This window comes from Girardinichthys multiradiatus, chromosome 24 (genome assembly GCF_021462225.1).
Source record: "Girardinichthys multiradiatus isolate DD_20200921_A chromosome 24, DD_fGirMul_XY1, whole genome shotgun sequence".
NCBI classification, from domain to species: domain Eukaryota; kingdom Metazoa; phylum Chordata; class Actinopteri; order Cyprinodontiformes; family Goodeidae; genus Girardinichthys; species Girardinichthys multiradiatus.
In genome coordinates this window covers 1,378,336-1,395,821 of record NC_061816.1, presented here as the reverse complement: position 1 = coordinate 1,395,821, position 17,486 = coordinate 1,378,336, and the positions used below count along the sequence as shown (strand labels likewise).

The window sequence follows — 17,486 nt, the reverse complement described above, 5'->3', positions numbered from 1 at the left end:
GAAAAATTCATCATCACTGTTACTTTCTGTAGTTCTTTCGTATTCTTCTTTATAGTAAATGTCAAAGATATCTACAGGGTAGTTTTTTAGTGTCAGCTGACAGTTTTAGACATTAATTTCTCATGCATGTAACAAAACAATGAAATTACATCAAACTCCTTTATTGAACATTTCTGTAAGCTTTTTGATGAGTAAATTAAAACAAAAATGAATATAATACAACTTAATCACCAAGATGCTTATATAAATTTTCAATCTGATTATTTTGTTTTTTATACAAATGATCCTAATAAAATGATCAATACAATTATCAGGTGTTCAATAACACAACTATTTTTTTTATTTGTCCCTAAAACTCCCAAATTTATACACAAATTCCCCTATATCATGACCTGAAGTATCATATTTGTTTTTATCTTGTTTCTGCTGTATTCCCTATAATCACTTTCTGCTCCACCTAACCTCACAATGATTGACATGCAACTTGAGAATTCCTTAAAGCCAATTTAGTCCTGATTTGTCTGCCTGCCGTCGTTCATTACCCAAAAGATGACCCTGAGACCTACAAAGAGCGCGATAATAAGGTTGACACCTCATTTCTGAGCAGCAGCAGAGCTGCAGAGTGGGAGCCAGGAGCATGTGTACACAGGAACAGGCTGAGCTGGATATCCAGGCTGAAGATAGCTGTAAAACACTAAATACTGACTCTGTAAGGTATAATTTTAAGATACAGCTAATGAATAATATTCACCCAGTAAAACATTAGGTAGAGGTTGACTCAGCTTCAGAGTCACAATGAGGGACAGAGAATACAGGGACTTTCACCTGTGCTGTTGGCCCAGATAACAATAGAAAACCCTCTCTGCTTCTACCTGAATTTACATCATGACATCAACATTATCTGGTTCTATAATTCAGTCAAAATCAAACATTTAATCCTATAGTAGCTAGTCCCATAAAAAGGTATTTCAGATCACATCATCTCCTTGCTACAGCCACTCCTGTTCTACATGCAGACAGAAAACATTGTCAAATATAGTAAAATGTAAAATATTTGTGAAATGCTCCAAAAATATTTTTGTCTGATTGTCTTTTTCTCACAGACACTGTATGTGTAAATTTATTATGAAATCATAATTGGTTGATATAAGGAAATATTTAAATATTGCATTAAGTGGATGTGTATAAAGTTCTACAGTAAGAGTTTTGGGCCATACTAAATGAGTTGTTTTTAGGCCTACATTGTTAAAAACATTTTTACTTGAAAGTGATAACATTTTGTGCTCCTTTGGTATTTGTTCAACTGTTAATTGTAATAAATATGAAAACACAAAACAATACAGCAAACAGAAACATGTATACACTTTGAAAAGAAAAAGTGAAAAAAATGGGGTCTGCATGGATTAAAAAAGTTACCACCTTTGAAAGTCATGTCTTGGTCTGAGAAGAACCTGCCACCACTGTTTGTAAAATATCTGATCTTCAAGCCAGTGGAAAAGGGAAATTAGTTCCACATATAAACCTTCTGCATGTATTCGGGTACAAAACAAGGGTGTATTCATAAGGCACACATGTATCAAACTAATGTTTAGACTAATGAAGGCATTAATAATGTTCTGACCTGAGAGTTTCCAGTTTGCAGTGTGGACTCCTCAGTCCAGAAGACAGCAGCTCCACTCCAGAATCCTGCAGCTTGTTGTTACTCAGGTCCATCTGTCTCAGATTTGAGGAATGGGAGCTGAGAACTGAGGCCAGAACTTCACAGCTTCTCTCTGAGAGGTTACAGTTCTTCAATCTGAAGAGACAGAGATCAAAATGAAAAAGAACAATTTTGATGGAATAAAACTAAGGGTGCACCGATTGCAGTTTTCTGGCTGATTCCAATTTTGGCTGATACTGATACTGATGTTTATTTTGTATAACTGACACTGTGAGGTGTTATAATACTGCTTTTTGGGCATTAGACATTTACTTTTGGTGATATTCTACAAAGCATTCCTGGTTAGTATTCAAAGACAAGAAAACATTGCATTTCTGTCATTTCCACCTTGATAAAGCCTTAGGGCATAGGATGTATCTTTGGATTGCAACTTCGGATACTGGCTTACTGGCTTGGTTAAAGCTGTGGGCATCTGCAAGGCAGAAACGTTTTGGAGAAATAAATCTTTGGTTGAGAAGGGTACAGTCCTTCTTGTTGACCAGCCAGGAATTTGCAATGCATAGGTCAATGGTGTATTCAAATAGGGGAATATACCTTCTCCTGGACATAGCTAGAGTCACTTCCTCCCTTTGGCACATTGTAAGCAGGGATGACTGATGGGTATGGGGTAGTGATCTTTATTTTAGACCTTGCTCCACTGGTTGACAGTAGGAAAATGCTTTCCCCATCATCATGATGTACTAACACCTAATGAGTGTTTTTTACAGAAACAAATAAACTAGTTGGTTCAAGTAAGTTGATTTCACAGCAAATTATTAATGTTAATTACATTACCTACTCATACCATGAAGTGACAAATCAACCATTTGGTCAGTCAGTCAGTCAGTCATTTTCTACCACTTATTCCATAGTGGGTCACGGGGGAGCTGGTGCCTATCTCCAGCAGTCTATGGGCAGGAGGTGGGGTACACCCTGGACAAGTCACCTGTCCATCGCAGGGCAACACACAAACAACCAAGCACACACTCATTCATACACCTAAGGACAATTTAGAGTGACCAATTAACCTAACAGGCATGTCTTTGGACTGTGGGAGGAACCCAGAGACCCAGTGAGAACCCACGCATGCACAGGGAGAACATGCAAACTCCATGCAGAAAGACCCCAGGCTGGGAATTGAACTGAGGACCTCCTTCCTGCAAGGCAACAGTGCTACCAACTGCGCCACTGTGCAGCCCACCAACCATTTGGTCAACCACATTTTTAAAAAGTATTTAAACATATAATTACAGTGTTTGTGCTGCATCAAGGGTCATAATTTTGTTTAGTAAGGTCTGGATCACCAAAGTATGCCAAAAAAGTAGCCATACCTTTCAAAGTTTTACCAAAAACAGTGTTGTGTTTCATATTTTTTTATTTTGACTTCCTGGTTTGAGGAAGGGAAGATGAACACATTTACCATCACAGTGTCATTCGGCAGATCTTTTTAGCATCATATAATTCAGCTGAATGGTAGAGATGGCTCATTCAGTTTGAGTTAGGTAAGCGCTTCCTTCTTTCAAATTTAGTGACTCAAAATGTGGCCAACCAATTTTGTCGACCAGTCATTTACTGTTGAGAAACCTTACGGCTCAAACTGGTCAATTTTATTTTACTGTTCTGTCAGAACTTACAGAACTTTGTTTGAAGCTTTGACCACTGGCAGCAGCCTGAGAAGAGCCTCCTCTGAAGCAGAGTATTTCTCCAGGTCAAACACATCCAGATCTTCTCCTGATGACAGTAAGATGAAGACCAGAGCTGACCACTGAGCAGGAGACATTTTATCTGTGGAGAGACTTCCTGAACTCAGAGACTGTTGGATCTCTTGGACCAGAGAACAATCATTCAGTTCATTCAGACAGTGGAACAGGTTGATGCTTTTCTCAGCAGACAGGTTCTGTTTGAACTTCTTTTTGATGTACTGAACTGTTCCCTCGTTGGTCTGTGAGCTACTTCCTGTCTTAGTCAGCAGACCTTGCAGGAGAGTCTGATTGGTCTCTACTGAAAGACCCAGGAGGAAGCGGAGGAACAAGTCCAGGTGTCCATTTGGACTCTGTAAGGCCTTGTCCACAGCTCTCTGATGGAGACTTTTTAGATTTGGTTTCTTAGATAATTTAGACCAAGCAGAAATGTTTTTTTGGTCTACCATCAGATTAACTCCATCCTTGATGAAGGTCCGATGGACATGAAGAGCAGCCAGAAACTCCTGAACACTCAGATGGACGAAGCAGAACACCTTGTCCTGGTACAGCCTTCTCTCCTCTCTAAAGATCTGTGTGAACACTCCTGAGTACACTGAGGCTGCTCTGATATCGATGCCACACTCTGTCAGGTCTGATTCATAGAAGATCAGGTTTCCTTTCTGCAGCTGATCAAAAGCCAGTTTTCCCAGAGACTCAATCATCTTCCTGCTCTCTGGACTCCAGTGTGGATCTGTCTCAGATCCTCCATCATACTTGACCTTCTTCACTTTGGTCTGAACCACCAGGAAGTGGATGTACATCTCAGTCAGGGTGCTGGGCAGCTCTCCTCCCTCTCTGGTCTCCAACACATCCTCCAGAACCGTAGCAGTGATCCAGCAGAAGACTGGGATGTGGCACATGATGTGGAGGCTTCTTGATGTCTTCATGTGGGAGATGATCCTGCTGGCCTGCTCTTCATCTCTGAATCTCTTCCTGAAGTACTCCTCCTTCTGTGGGTCATTGAATCCTCTGACCTCTGTCACCATGCCAACACACTCAGGAGGGATCTGATTGGCTGCTGCAGGTCGTGTGGTTATCCAGAGGAGAGCAGAAGGAAGCAGTTTCCCCGTGATGAGGTTTGTCAGCAGAACATCCACTGAGGTGGACTCTGTAACATCAGTCAGGATCTCCTTGTTGTGGAAGTTCAGAGGAAGTCGACTCTCATCCAGACCATCAAAGATGAACAGAACCTGGAAGTGTTCAAAGCTGCAGATTTCTTTGGTTTCAGTAAAGAAGTGATGAACAAGGTCCACCAAGCTGAACTTTTTCTCTTTCAGCACATTCAGCTCTCTGAAGGTGAATGGAAATATGAACTGGATGTTCTGGTGGGCTTTGTCTTCAGCCCAGTCCAGAGTGAACTTCTGGGTTAAGACTGTTTTCCCAATGCCAGCCACTCCCTTTGTCATCACTGTTCTGATTGGCTGATCTCTTCCAGCTGGGACTTTAAAGATGTCTTCTTGTCTGATGGTTGTTTCTGGTCTGTGTGGTTTCCTGGATGCTGTTTCAATCTGTCTAACCTCATGTTCATCATTGACCTCTCCAGTCCCTCCCTCTGTGATGTAGAGCTCTGTGTAGATCTGGTTCAGAAGGGTTGGACTTCCTGCTTTAGCGATCCCCTCAAACACACACTGGAACCTCTTCTTCAGACCAGATTTAAGTTCACGTTGACAAACTGAGGAAAAAAACCCTGAACGAAGACAAAATATTAGTAATAATAAAACAAAATCATCTGAATAAAGCATTGAAATATTTATTTTTCTGCTCTTGAGACTGAAATCATTTCAGCATTTATCTGCAGGTTAAATCTGTAGAGAAATCTCTTACCGCTATGCAGACATTCGGCCATTGGGATTTCCACAAGAGCTTCCCTGCTGCTATGGCCGGAAAAACTTTGAACAAAATTGATATAATGTAAAATCAATTCAATATATTAGATTTAACAATGCATACAACACGAATGAAAATATCAAACATGAACAGACGATAATTGTTAGGGTTTTTAAAACTTTTATATTGTTTATCACTCATGTCTGCTCTAAGTACTTTTCCCTCCTTTCATGTCACAGGAAGGGAGACGGGGACAAGAGTGAGTTATGTTTTATGTTTTTATACTTTTATGCTTTTATTAGTAGCATCTGGGGGCTATTCATACCAGGTCCCCACTTCCTCTGTTTGTTTATAATCAAGACAAATGAACCCTAACCTTTCTGACCCCACATACACACACACACACACAACCACACACACACCCACCCTGAATGTTGTTTGAACTGTGTGTGACCAAGCATGTATAAATAAAGAGAGAGGGGGCTAATACTTCGTAGTTTGTACTGCAGAGCTACCCTTGCAAGTAAATTGACTGTATCGTTCTTGCCTCTGAGTTGACTAAATAATACCTACCATTAATTTGGTCCTTCGAGCCGGATATTATAAGAACTAAACTGATTTTATCTTTCTTTGCAGTGACTGGCGGATCTCCGGGAACAGACGTAGAAATAAAAGAAGAAAAGTACTTAAAAGTCGTTGGTAGTGTGTCGCCGGTAAGGACACTGCATTGGGAAGGTTTTATTTCGCCGCAAAGGAATAGTGATAAATTTAGGTAGGATCTCACCGTAAGGAGATTAAAAACGACTAGGTGGTTCCGCCGTAAAGTGAACTGGATAATTAGGTTGGTAACATTTCGCCGTAAGGAAATGAAATTAAATGTTGAATAATAAGGGAGCTCATAAACTAAGCTAGGTCGACCATACATATTGCTGAAGGGACATAAATATGTTAAAATACTAACTGTGTGAATGCTGTTGTGTGTTTGGAGGACTAAACATTTTTGGAAGAATCTTAGCAAGATTCTATTGGTCCTGTTTTCTTTTGCCCAGATTAAAAATACCTTTTATCTGGGACATTCATACTCTACAAATATATCTGGGTGAGAAGTTGCTCTGTATTATTATTATAATTATATTTTTTTTTATTACATATTAACCATCATCTCCTAAAAAAGGAAAGTGTGATGGAAATTCTTGTAGTAAGTGTTCCAAAGTGTATGACCTTTGGGTTACCTCACTCCTCTGAGCATCTGTGTTAGAGGATGAAGCTGTAAAAGCCATTATCAGATGTTTAATGGTTAAAACCCATTTGTTAGGGTGATGTGTGGGGAAGAGCAGATGGTTGTTCCTAGATAACTTTGTCACCTCTGAACCCGGGAAGGGTCTGGGGTCGTAAAACACAGACTCTTTGAAGTTGAGATAACACTGTCATGTTCTGGTATAAATACTGTGTGTAACTGTTGATCGGGGCTCTGCCTAACTGACTTGCTCGGTGACAGAGTCATTCAAACGCTGAATGCCTTTGAATAAAACTTATAAAGACAAAGTCCGGATTTTCTCTTGTTATGAGTCAACTTCTACACACTTTGATAAGAAAATTCCACAACAAAAGGAAAAGGTGGGGATGATTGTGTTAAATGTGCTTTAACTTGGGAAGATAAGTTTGGTTTTTCACAGAGTGGAAGTTTGAGTGTAAATAAGTTAAATAGTTTAAATAGTTTCAAGTAAAACAGTTAATGGATGGAGATGAGAAAAATAAAAAAACATAAGAAAAAGATTAAAAAGCACAGAGTGCATCAATTAAGGTGTTAAAGAGTTAAACTTTTCTGCAGGAAGTTTCGTTTGTCTTAAATATTGCGATCAGTCGGAAAAGAAAGGAGTATAGTGCATGTTATGGTGGACAACTGACTGAATAACTGATAATATTTCTGTGTGCAAAATCTGAACCTATACTCAACTTTGTCTTATGCCTCTCACACACCCATATACACACATATATGGGATTTGAGTGCAACATCTGCGTTTTTGAGTCTGGACTTTAGAAACCTGCCGTTCTCATGGCTACTCCACCAGAGACGCTTCTCCAGCATGGCCTGAAAGGGAGGGAGCCTGCCTGCTTGCCTGCCTGCCTGCCTGCTGCTGCAAATAACAGTGTGAGTTTCTACCAGAACGAAACTCAGAAAAAGTCTGGCACCACTGAGATGGACAACGATCCATGCTGTTTGCCAGAGCCAGAAGAGCCATACACTGGATTTATATTGAAAGCACATCTTATGCGGGCAGAAGAGAAACAGGCCAGAGCAAAGTTCTTTCTCCCTCCTGGAGAAGTTAAAGTGAACAAATAAGGATTGAATATCCCACCAACACACCTGAAAGGCTTGGGTTGTTTTTGGACTGATAGAGGACTGTATGCAATGATAGTCTGACTCTGGAGCGATTTAGAAACTGATGGGGTAACGTACAAACACACACACATTTGCATAAATCTTTTCCTATTTTCTGCAATGAAGAACGCTTATTAACCGCTGCTCATGTGACACGCTTGCTTGACGTTGACAGATATAGCGGTTTAAAATATTATTTTAGGGTTAGAAAAGTATCTTCAAAAGGGTGATAATTTAGCTCATTTGATACTTTCCAGTTAATTCTTTTAGAGAAGCAAGTTCTCTTTCGTCGTGGAATATTCAGGGTCAATTATTCTAGTTATTAAAAGTTATTAAAAAGCAGAGGAAGTTACAACATCTCTAAAACTCAGCAGGAACCATGTGTTTCTATGTTATTCTCAGGACAGATCTCATGAAGGAGCATTTTTAAAACCATTGCATGCGTAAAACCTGATGGGTTTCTCCTTCAGGTATTATTTTCTGTTGTCAGAGTTTGTATCCCATAAATCTAATGGGTAGAGACCTCATTAAAACAGGCTTAGTTTTACTGCAGATGGTCTTCATACAGTCTCTGACACAGTATTTACATGTTTATTTACACTGTACCTTATATCAGGTCCTGACAAAAAACTATGAAAGGCTTGGTCATGCAGTTTCTTTCCCTTTGGGGAAGGAAAGGACACCTAATCAGTTCTGTGCTGCACAGAAATATTAAAACACTTGTTGTTTTCTAAGATATCACTGGCTAAAACTCTTGAGACTTTTCAGAGTAATTGGTTTTGTTAAACACATTTTCCTTGGTAAAACAAACCTTTAAAATGAGAATGGGAAAAATTGGGTTATTTTTGAAGGTAAAAAGAATTTGATTGGACAGTGGTACCACACAAAAATGTAACTAATCTCATGTTCCCTAAAAGACTCTGCATGCCTTCAGAACCGTGGAGTTATTTTCCACCACAGTACCAAGTTTGTAAGCATGCTTTTTCTTTATTTTAAAACAGATCTGTATTTTTGTTTTGTTTTTGGCTTTTTAGCATAATGTTGTCTGAAGCTTCTTATGAACTGTGTTAGAAGCAAATATGATCTGAGGTAAATAAGGAGCTGTGAACTAGTGATTTTTAAATCTGATTATTGTCCAAGCAAGAAATAATACACTAACAGGTTTGGGGATATTTACCCAATCCTCCAAGAGAGCTAACATCATTGTTCATTGCAGCAATACTCAACCTGTGGTTCCTGGACTCCTGAAGCCCGCAAGCCATAGATTTTGGGTCCATAAAATTATAATATTTAATTAAAGGTAGACCAATTACTTATTAAAATAGATCTAAGCCAAGGAGGGGTTCCTGTCATTTGGTGGTTTTGAAATGCAATAATACTCAAGATTTCTATTCTGGGGAACACAGATTGGGGTTGAAGAGTTTTGTTTTGGAACCAAGGTTAGGATTTTTATAACGGAATAAAGATAAGAAAATCCTTCATTTTAGGAAAAGAAAAGAAATAAAGGCTCTCAACACTTAACAGGATGGCCGGCTCAAACTCCAGTCTCCTTATTTGATTTCTTAGGGTTTAAAGATTAAAAGAATACATAGGAGTAGAAAGGTACACAGGGTAATTTCAGATTACTATATCATAAAATATCTGAACATTTATCAGCATTTGGATTATTAAAGAGGGGTAATAGTAATAATTTTCTCCCCAACTCTCAAAATTTAAATAGTCAAATTAAGGAAAATTATATGTGTTCTCCCTTTGAACACTATGTGGGAAAAAGTCCAGTTTGGAATCAAGCTTCTTATCTTAATTTCTGATTAAGTCAAACACTGCAGTTTTTGTTTTGTTTGGGTATAACATAAAAATGTCAACGCCGGTTTAAAATACTTCTTTGCATTTAACCTGAGCAGAGAAATTCTGGAATACAGCTGCGATCAAATTGAGCCAAACAAAAAGGGGAACTATGAAAATAACCCACAGGGTTGTAATTATTATTATCACAGTTACAGTACAAAGAATTGGCAAAAGGTTTCAGCATCAATGAATTTGGATTCATTTAAGAGAAAACTATTGCTGTGCTTCTAAATACTTTGAGATCTCTTTGGATTATGTGCACTCATCTGAAGATTGTTATAACAAAATTGATCAATTATAGCATTAAAAGATATGGCTGAGAAAACATATTCTGAAAAGAGATTGTTAAAAATTTATTTTAATTCTTGAAGTTTCAAATTTGGCCATTTGTCTGTCTTTGATGTTTTGTCTTTGTTTTGTTGGAATGAATGTTTGTTATATATGTTGCATGAAACAATAATCCATGTTTAGAATAATGTTTCTAATTCCAAGATTGATTAAACTTTGAGTTTTCAGGAGAGTTAAGAAGCAGCTTGTTTCTGAGGTAGGTTCATGTTAATAGTTTTGCAGTTTAAGGTTCACTAAGATGGGTTGGAATGAAGAAACTGTGGTTCCGCCCATAGGCTGCCAATCAGAGGTTAGTTCTGCCTGACTCCGCCCACCTACCAGGTTGGTTCATGCCTTTGCTGTCATGGAAACGCTCAGCACCTCCCTTCCTGAGTTTTAACACTGTTTAAGAGACAATAGAATCAAAATGCTTGTAGTGATTGTTGCCTTAAAAACATATTTTTTGTATAATAATTAAGGATGTAGCATGACTTTTAGATTTATGTGTTTTACTATTAAAAGGTTAATGAAATAGTTTAAACTAGTTTGAAGAATTAGTTTTACATACAGGATCATTGGTGATTTATTAGATTGAAAGTTTTCCCTGGTGCCATTAAGCTAGCTGACAGTTCAAGATATGCCAAAAGTAAGGAATATATTTTTGATAAAGAATCAGAGTTATGATTTCATATTTGACAGGAATTATTTATTAGATTAAATTTGTAGAGTGTATGCATCAAAATTACATTAGATATCCATTAATCTAATAGTTATCTTCACACAAGACAAATCAGGAAGATGTGTGACTTATTTCTAAGTGAGACATTGATGAACTGAATAACTGAAGTTTGTGTTTAGTTGTTAATGGAACTGAGTTACAGTTAAAAACATCTGGATTTTATTTATGTTGCTTTTGTTAAATTCATAGAGACACATAGTTATGTCAGAATTCATTTCTTTGGTTCTATGTAATGTGATCTTGGTTACTAAAACATTTTTGTTCAAACTTTTTGCTGAATTGTCGCATGGGTTGGACCCTGCATCAGAAGGGAGGAATGTCAATAAAGTAACATGGAGTTATTGCCAAGATCAATTTTTTCTGTGAAGATAGGATGTTGTTTTACTGTCAAAACCTGTCCACTGTGTTTTCTCAAGTTTCACAGACGGTGAAGGCTGCATTACCAGAAACAGCCACTTCCACCCTCCAGTCCTTTATCCCTGGCAACTGGATTCTGCTCAGAGAATCTAGGAGGAAACACTGGAAGTCCAGGTGCGAATGGCCCATATCAGATCCTACTAAGCACTCAGGAAAGCTGCAGGAAAGCTCCAGCTCCTCCAGCTTCATCTGGCTTCCAGGACACAAGTCATCTTCCAACTGGATCATCCACGGCCTGAAAGGTGTGAGGACAGCGGAACGCCACAAGACAAAGAACTGTAAGCTGATCACTGGGGAGTGATTGAAGAGGTGGTTGAAGAACACTGTTCTTACAAGGGCACAACAATCCCTCGGGCAGTGCAACGTTATTTCAGAATCTACTTAAGGCCATCGCATTGCCTGGAAGTTAGAAATCATAAGGTCATTTGTCTCACTGCACACACACCACAGTGAGAGACACATAGGAAACATACAGGGAAGACCTCTACACATTGCACATAACCTTTCTCTGGATGATGGACTGGCGACGTCTGCAACAGAGACAGTCAAACATGCGCCATGATGCTTATTCTCCTTAATTTCTTAACATTTGGTGGCTACTAGGCGCTCCTTTGCCTGGACAGCAAGGGTCAGCCAAATTCTTTTCTCCCAGCGAAACTGACTCTGAGGAGGATGCTTTTATCTAACTTTATGGTATTATTACAAATTTGAAATGTGTTCATTTCCGCCGTTGTTATAATTTGTTTTCAGTACCAGAAGAAAGGAGTTGTAATGGAAATTATTGTATTAAATGCTCTAAGGCACACATGTCAAAGTCAAGGCCCGCGGGCTGACTCCAGCCCGCAAATTAATTATCTATGGCCCCCTGGTTGATATTTAATTACTATTAGAACCGGCCCGCAGGACACAGCCGCCCGTTGGCGTTTTGCACACACCAACACTACATTCCCCACAATGCAACGGTAGTCCGCGAAGTCACTGTAGCGCGCACAAGCGGCTTCATTGTTCATCAGCAATCACAGCAGAGATCAACTTTCAGGTACCCCCCTACATGTTCACGGAAGCAAAAGGCAAACCCGTGTGTCTTCTGTGTGGAGAAAGTTTGGCTGTAATGAAAGAATATAATGCAATACAAAGTTTATAATGCACGCACTTTTGTTTATGTATTCATCTTGATATTAAGAAACATACTTTGTTTTTCAAACCAATTAAATTTTTTGCTGTTTGCCTGTTGAAAATGTTTCCCCTTGAGGTTACTTACAGAGCCATAACAAAATATTGCTTTATTCATTTAATTATTAAATAATGTACCCTGTGTTAGGTCTTGGTTCAATAGGCTATGTGCAATCATTTCAATATGTTTTAATAAACATTGAACCAGTCTGGCCTTTGGCTTGTAACAAATTTGGTTTTTTGGCCCTCGGTGTATTTGACTTAGACATCCCTGCTCTAAGGTGTTCCAAAGTGTATGACCTTTAGGTTACCTCTCTTTCTTCAGAACATCTCTATTAGAGGAGGAAGCTGTAAAACCAGTATCAGACGTTTAATGGCTAAAACCCATTCTGGGTGATGACTCAGGAACCAGCAGATGGTCTGTTACCCCTGACCTGAGGAGGGTTTAGGGTCATAAAGCACAAACTCTTTTAAGTTGAGATAACACCCAAATACTCTTTAAATACTGTGTGTAAATGTTGACACCACACAGAACCCAAAGCAGATGACTTTGCTGACACAGAAAAGGTATATTTTACCAAGCTACAAAATAAAGACCACTACTCCTATGATGACATGTTGTAAATGAATATATCTTCAATGCCTGAGTGTATTCATACTTGTACTTCATAAATGACCTTATAGCAGAAAATCGAAAGAAGTTGCTGTTTAAGTGAAATGAGAAAAAGTGCAATGATGATATGAACAAGGCTTGTTTTAATTCTTTTTACTTTTATTACATTTTGTTTTCTTTGTTTTATTATATTGTTTTACTCTGCCATGATTGGCGGTCGCCTAGGGGCGGAGGGACCGTGTGAGTGTTTCCCACAAAATAATCTGCTTTTCGTCCTGTGGGTTTGTGCTCATATAGAGTGTTTTCTTTTATATGTATTTAATCATGACTTATTCGTGATAAAACAGGGGGGACTGTTAGGGTTTTTAAAACTTTTATATTGTTTATCACTCATGTCTGCTCTAAGTACTTTTCCCTCCTTTCATGTCACAGGAAGGGAGACGGGGACAAGAGTGAGTTATGCTTTTATGCTTTTATTAGCAGCATCTGGGGGCTATTCGTACCAGGTCCCCACTTCCCACTTCCTCTGTTTGTTTATAATCAAGACAAATGAACCCTAACCTTTCTGACCCCACATACACACACACCCCCACCCTGAATGATGTTTGAACTGTGTGTGACCAAGCATGTATAAATAAAGAGAGAGGGGGCTAATACTTCGTAGTCTGTACTGCAAAGCTACCCTTGCAAGTAAATTGACTGTATCGTTCTTGCCTCTGAGTTGACTAAATAATACCTAACAATAATAATAAAACATTGAAAACAGGAACAGCCATTCAGTAATTTTTTCCTTAAAATGTGTTTAAAATCCTTCAACTCCAGCTCCTGTTGTAGTTTGTTAGAAAAATGAGTTTTTCTCAACCTTTAGCATCCCTAACTCTAACCCTACTGAAGGAACAGTAAATCTAATACAAGTCTGTGATCAGAGGCTGCAGCTGCTCTGTTTCAATGACTGACAGGAAGCTGGAGACACAGTTATTAAGCCAAGAACTGATCTGGAAATGAAAATATTCCAGTGCAACAGTCTGTGTGAGAACAATGAAGGCAAGTTAATCAGACAGAACAAAGTCCAAAGGTAGGTAAGAGGTTTTTACTGGACTTTAGTAAATAAAGTCCAAGTCAGGGTTGGTGTTCAGACCAGGGTGCAGAGAGACGCTGGGCAGCCAGATTGTAGCAGGGATCATGATTTAATGGAGAATGATAAAAACTTACAGAAGATGGGAACAAGCAGGAGCTATACTGACTGGGATACTGGTACTTTACAGGACCAGGCGACCAGGAACAAAAGAAACGGTGAGTATATATACAGAGGGAAGAGAATGGTGGAACAATGGGGAAGAAAGAGAGGTAATCAGGTGATTGCTTATAGGTTTACAGGCGAGGTGAAGTGAACTGAGGGAAAGGAGGTAACTATGGTTACTGACGGGGGTGGACGCTGGGAAACACAGAGACATGGGAAAGAACTAAACTAGACACAAACCTACAACTGAAACAAATCTGAAAGTGATAAATCTAAGAACAAGGAAGCTAGGAAGGATAATAAAACAAACTCAAAGGGGAACTAAACCTAGAAGCCATGGGGAAAATTAGACTCGGGGGGGAACAGACCTAAGGAAAACTATAAATAATCTAAACATAAAACACATAAGAAATACTAACTGGGTGAAACAGGAACACAAGAAACTAGCCAAAACATAAACAAAATAACATAACCAAGTCTGGAGGAAAACGAGAAACAAAATATAACTGACTGCAGACAGAAGTGAGACAAGAGGAACTAACCAAAAACTATACTAAGATAAATAACCTGGGAAAACAAAATATAACGACTAGGCAAGGGGGAGCTAAACCCACAAGCAAGACTGGGGAAGAACAACTAATAAAAACAACAACAAAAGGGAATCTAGGGTAAAGGGAAAATAATTAACAAACTAGTGGGGCGGAAAAACAGAAAACCTAACAAGAACGCAGCAAGGACCTAAACAGTAAAACAAGCAGGAGAGTAACGGACAACAAACTACTAACCAAAAAAGGGAAACAAAAAAAGAGAACTGTAGAAATAATAAACCTGAGGAAGAACAGTTCTAAAAATAAACAACTGAGTAAAATAATAACCAAAGGGACCAAACAACGAGGGGAGAATGAACTACTAAGTAAGGGATATAAACATAACTACTAAACAGAAGCACAACAAAAAAGACCTAACTGGAAAAAGTAAACAAACAAAATGAAAATGGCAGATCCTGACAGTTCAGGTATTTCTACAGATGATTTATTTTGTTTTTGCTCCATATCTTCACCAGTAGTAAAAAACGTGCCTTAAACATTTGTGAATTTCTATTTATTTAAAGTCTCACACTTAAACCTACAAGTTAAATATGATCAGATAAAAAGGGTTGGTTGTTAATTTGGTCATTTATCTTGTATTATCTGCCCTCCTTTAGTTCTTCACTTTAAAAGTCGTCTGATTCAACATATGAATTAAAACTGAGGGAGAAAAACATCAGAAGCACAAATTCAGGAACAAAACAATCCACTAGAGTCTGAACTGGGAACACACTTATTTTGTCATTGATTATTTCTTTAAAATGGTGAACCTGAATTATGTCTTCAGCTGGAATCAGCCTGACCCCTGCTGGACCAACAGGTGAACTACAGACACTTAGAAACACCTACAACAATGTTTACCCTGAACTCACTGGAGACTGAATTTGTGGAAAAGCTTCCAGCAAAAACAAACAGTTTCTTAAATAGGAAAAAAAAGGTGGAAAAATGTGGAATCAAAACATTTTAAAATGAATCAGTTCAGTTTCATACAGTTAAAACATTTAGACAGAGCTCACCTCTTTGCAGCTGAAGGTTGATCTGATTTAAAATCAATAGGACGATAAATTGAATCATTGCTCTTTAAGGACATACAGCTGGGTTCTGGTTCTGGTTCTGGTTTGAGGGTCTGTTGGATCCTGAAGGAAAAACATTGAATTCAAACTTAGTCTAATAATGTATTTAAAGTTAAACCCTGAAGCTCAGAACTCTAAAGTGTCTCACAGTGGCTCTTGTTTGAAGAGGATCCAAATATTCCTGGTTTCACTGTAAAGCGTATATTAATGATGGATTAATAATTAGCACTGATGATCATTAATAAGGGATGATGTTTTGGTTTGGTAGCAGGAACTGAACAATAATCAGAAAGTTTTTCTGTAGAACAGTGTTTGATGTGTTCTGATCTTCTATCCTGACAAACTTTCTTCCTTTGGATCAGAGTCAGAACTGCTGATGGAGAAACAAGTTCATTTATCTTCTTGTCGTTTGTTTTACTTGTTCTAGTCTTAAACTGATGATGGAACCCCTTTAGAGCAGCAGCTTTATTCTCAGCTCATCATTTCTGAGCTTCTGGAAAGCTTTTTATGGTCATACAGGCCATGGTGGTGCATTCAAGGACCTTTCATAAATCAAGTAATCCACACTAAATGTCCTCTAAAACATTGATCTTGTTCTCATCATCAGACTTCATCACAGCAGCACATAGATGATCTTGTATTGTTGATGACATTTAGTGGCTGCTGAAGGAGACTGTGGAGCAGTTTGCTGATAATAAGACTGATGATAATTTTGAATGAACACAAATGTACTTTAGAAGCTGTTGATTTCACTGATGTTTGCAGATAACAGTGAGAGATCATGTTTTCCATCAGATTTAGTTTGGATTATTTAGTTGACATCTAATCCTTGAATCAGCATCATGACTTGCCTACATGTGCAGTCACCTTAAGCTCTGCAGAAGCACCAACTCTGATGAACTAATGTGACACAAGGTGATACAGAATGATTCAACTGGATGGAAGAACAACTGATTTTAGCTCCAATATCATCTAACAAGATCATTTCATATCATCACAAAAATACAATGGTTTGATTATTTCCATGATTTAGCATCCATCACACACTGCTTCACATGTGAACACAGACATGTGTGAGAAAGAGTTGTTTTCTCATTAATATGTTGGAATGAAGTTAGTTTCAACTAATTAGTTTGAACATTTAGAAACAGCTCACCTGTTTGCAGCTGAACGTTGAGCTGATTTAAAATCAATAAAATCATCCTTTGACTTGTTGCTCTTTAAGGACACACAGCTGGGTCCAGGTCCAGGTTCTGGTTCTGATTGTTTCCTGTGAATAAAGATGGTTTGGTGATGTGAAAGCTGAGCTCTGACATGGAGAAGAGTCCTGGACAGTTAGAGATGGTGATCTGACCTCTGAACTTTGCTCTGGTCCTCATGTTCTCCACACAGAGTGGTTTTAGAAGGAGGGACTCTGTCCTCTCTGTCCTCACACTGATCCATGCTGCTCAGTTCACACCTTCTACCTTCATCTGAGGAGGAAACACTCATCATTCAGCTGAACATCACCTCTGATCAACAACACTGACAGAAACCAGCAGGGGGCGCTCACTGGCTCCTATTATATCTTCTTCATGGAAATCCCCCTGCAGTCACTGACTGATGAGTCAGCATTATTCCACCTTCACCAACAGAGGCTCCAAACATGAACTGTGATCTGCCATAAAACCAGTTAAAGTTTAAACTGGAGTCCAGTATCAGAGTCCGGTCCAGCACCAGGACCTGATGTCAGGACTCCAGTCTGAGAGTTTTCCCAGAGATCAACAGGACATTGCAGTCAGAGTTGGTCTGTTGGAGCAGAAAGCAGCAGCAGATGGG

At 38.7% G+C, this 17,486-nt stretch overlaps 2 protein-coding genes across 5 annotated transcripts in view; one reads left to right on the top strand and one right to left on the bottom strand.

Moving 5' to 3' along the window:
* The window catches only part of LOC124861401 (NACHT, LRR and PYD domains-containing protein 4C-like), a 609,184-nt gene that overhangs the window by 198,150 nt on the left and 393,548 nt on the right, over positions 1–17,486 (top strand). The window lies entirely within an intron of this gene.
* Positions 1–17,486, bottom strand: part of LOC124861391 (NACHT, LRR and PYD domains-containing protein 3-like) — a 923,911-nt gene that overhangs the window by 904,882 nt on the left and 1,543 nt on the right. For all 3 annotated transcript variants that reach the window (XM_047355107.1, XM_047355108.1, XM_047355109.1), the window contains exons 2-7: positions 17,023–17,140; positions 16,825–16,938; positions 15,612–15,731; positions 5,266–5,330; positions 3,334–5,128; positions 1,622–1,795 (exon numbers count right to left, since the gene is read on the bottom strand). In XM_047355107.1, the coding sequence (XP_047211063.1) occupies positions 1,622–1,795; positions 3,334–5,128; positions 5,266–5,330; positions 15,612–15,731; positions 16,825–16,938; positions 17,023–17,111 (2,357 nt within the window). In that variant the 5' untranslated portion in view covers positions 17,112–17,140. The remainder of the gene's footprint in view (positions 1–1,621; positions 1,796–3,333; positions 5,129–5,265; positions 5,331–15,611; positions 15,732–16,824; positions 16,939–17,022; positions 17,141–17,486) is intronic.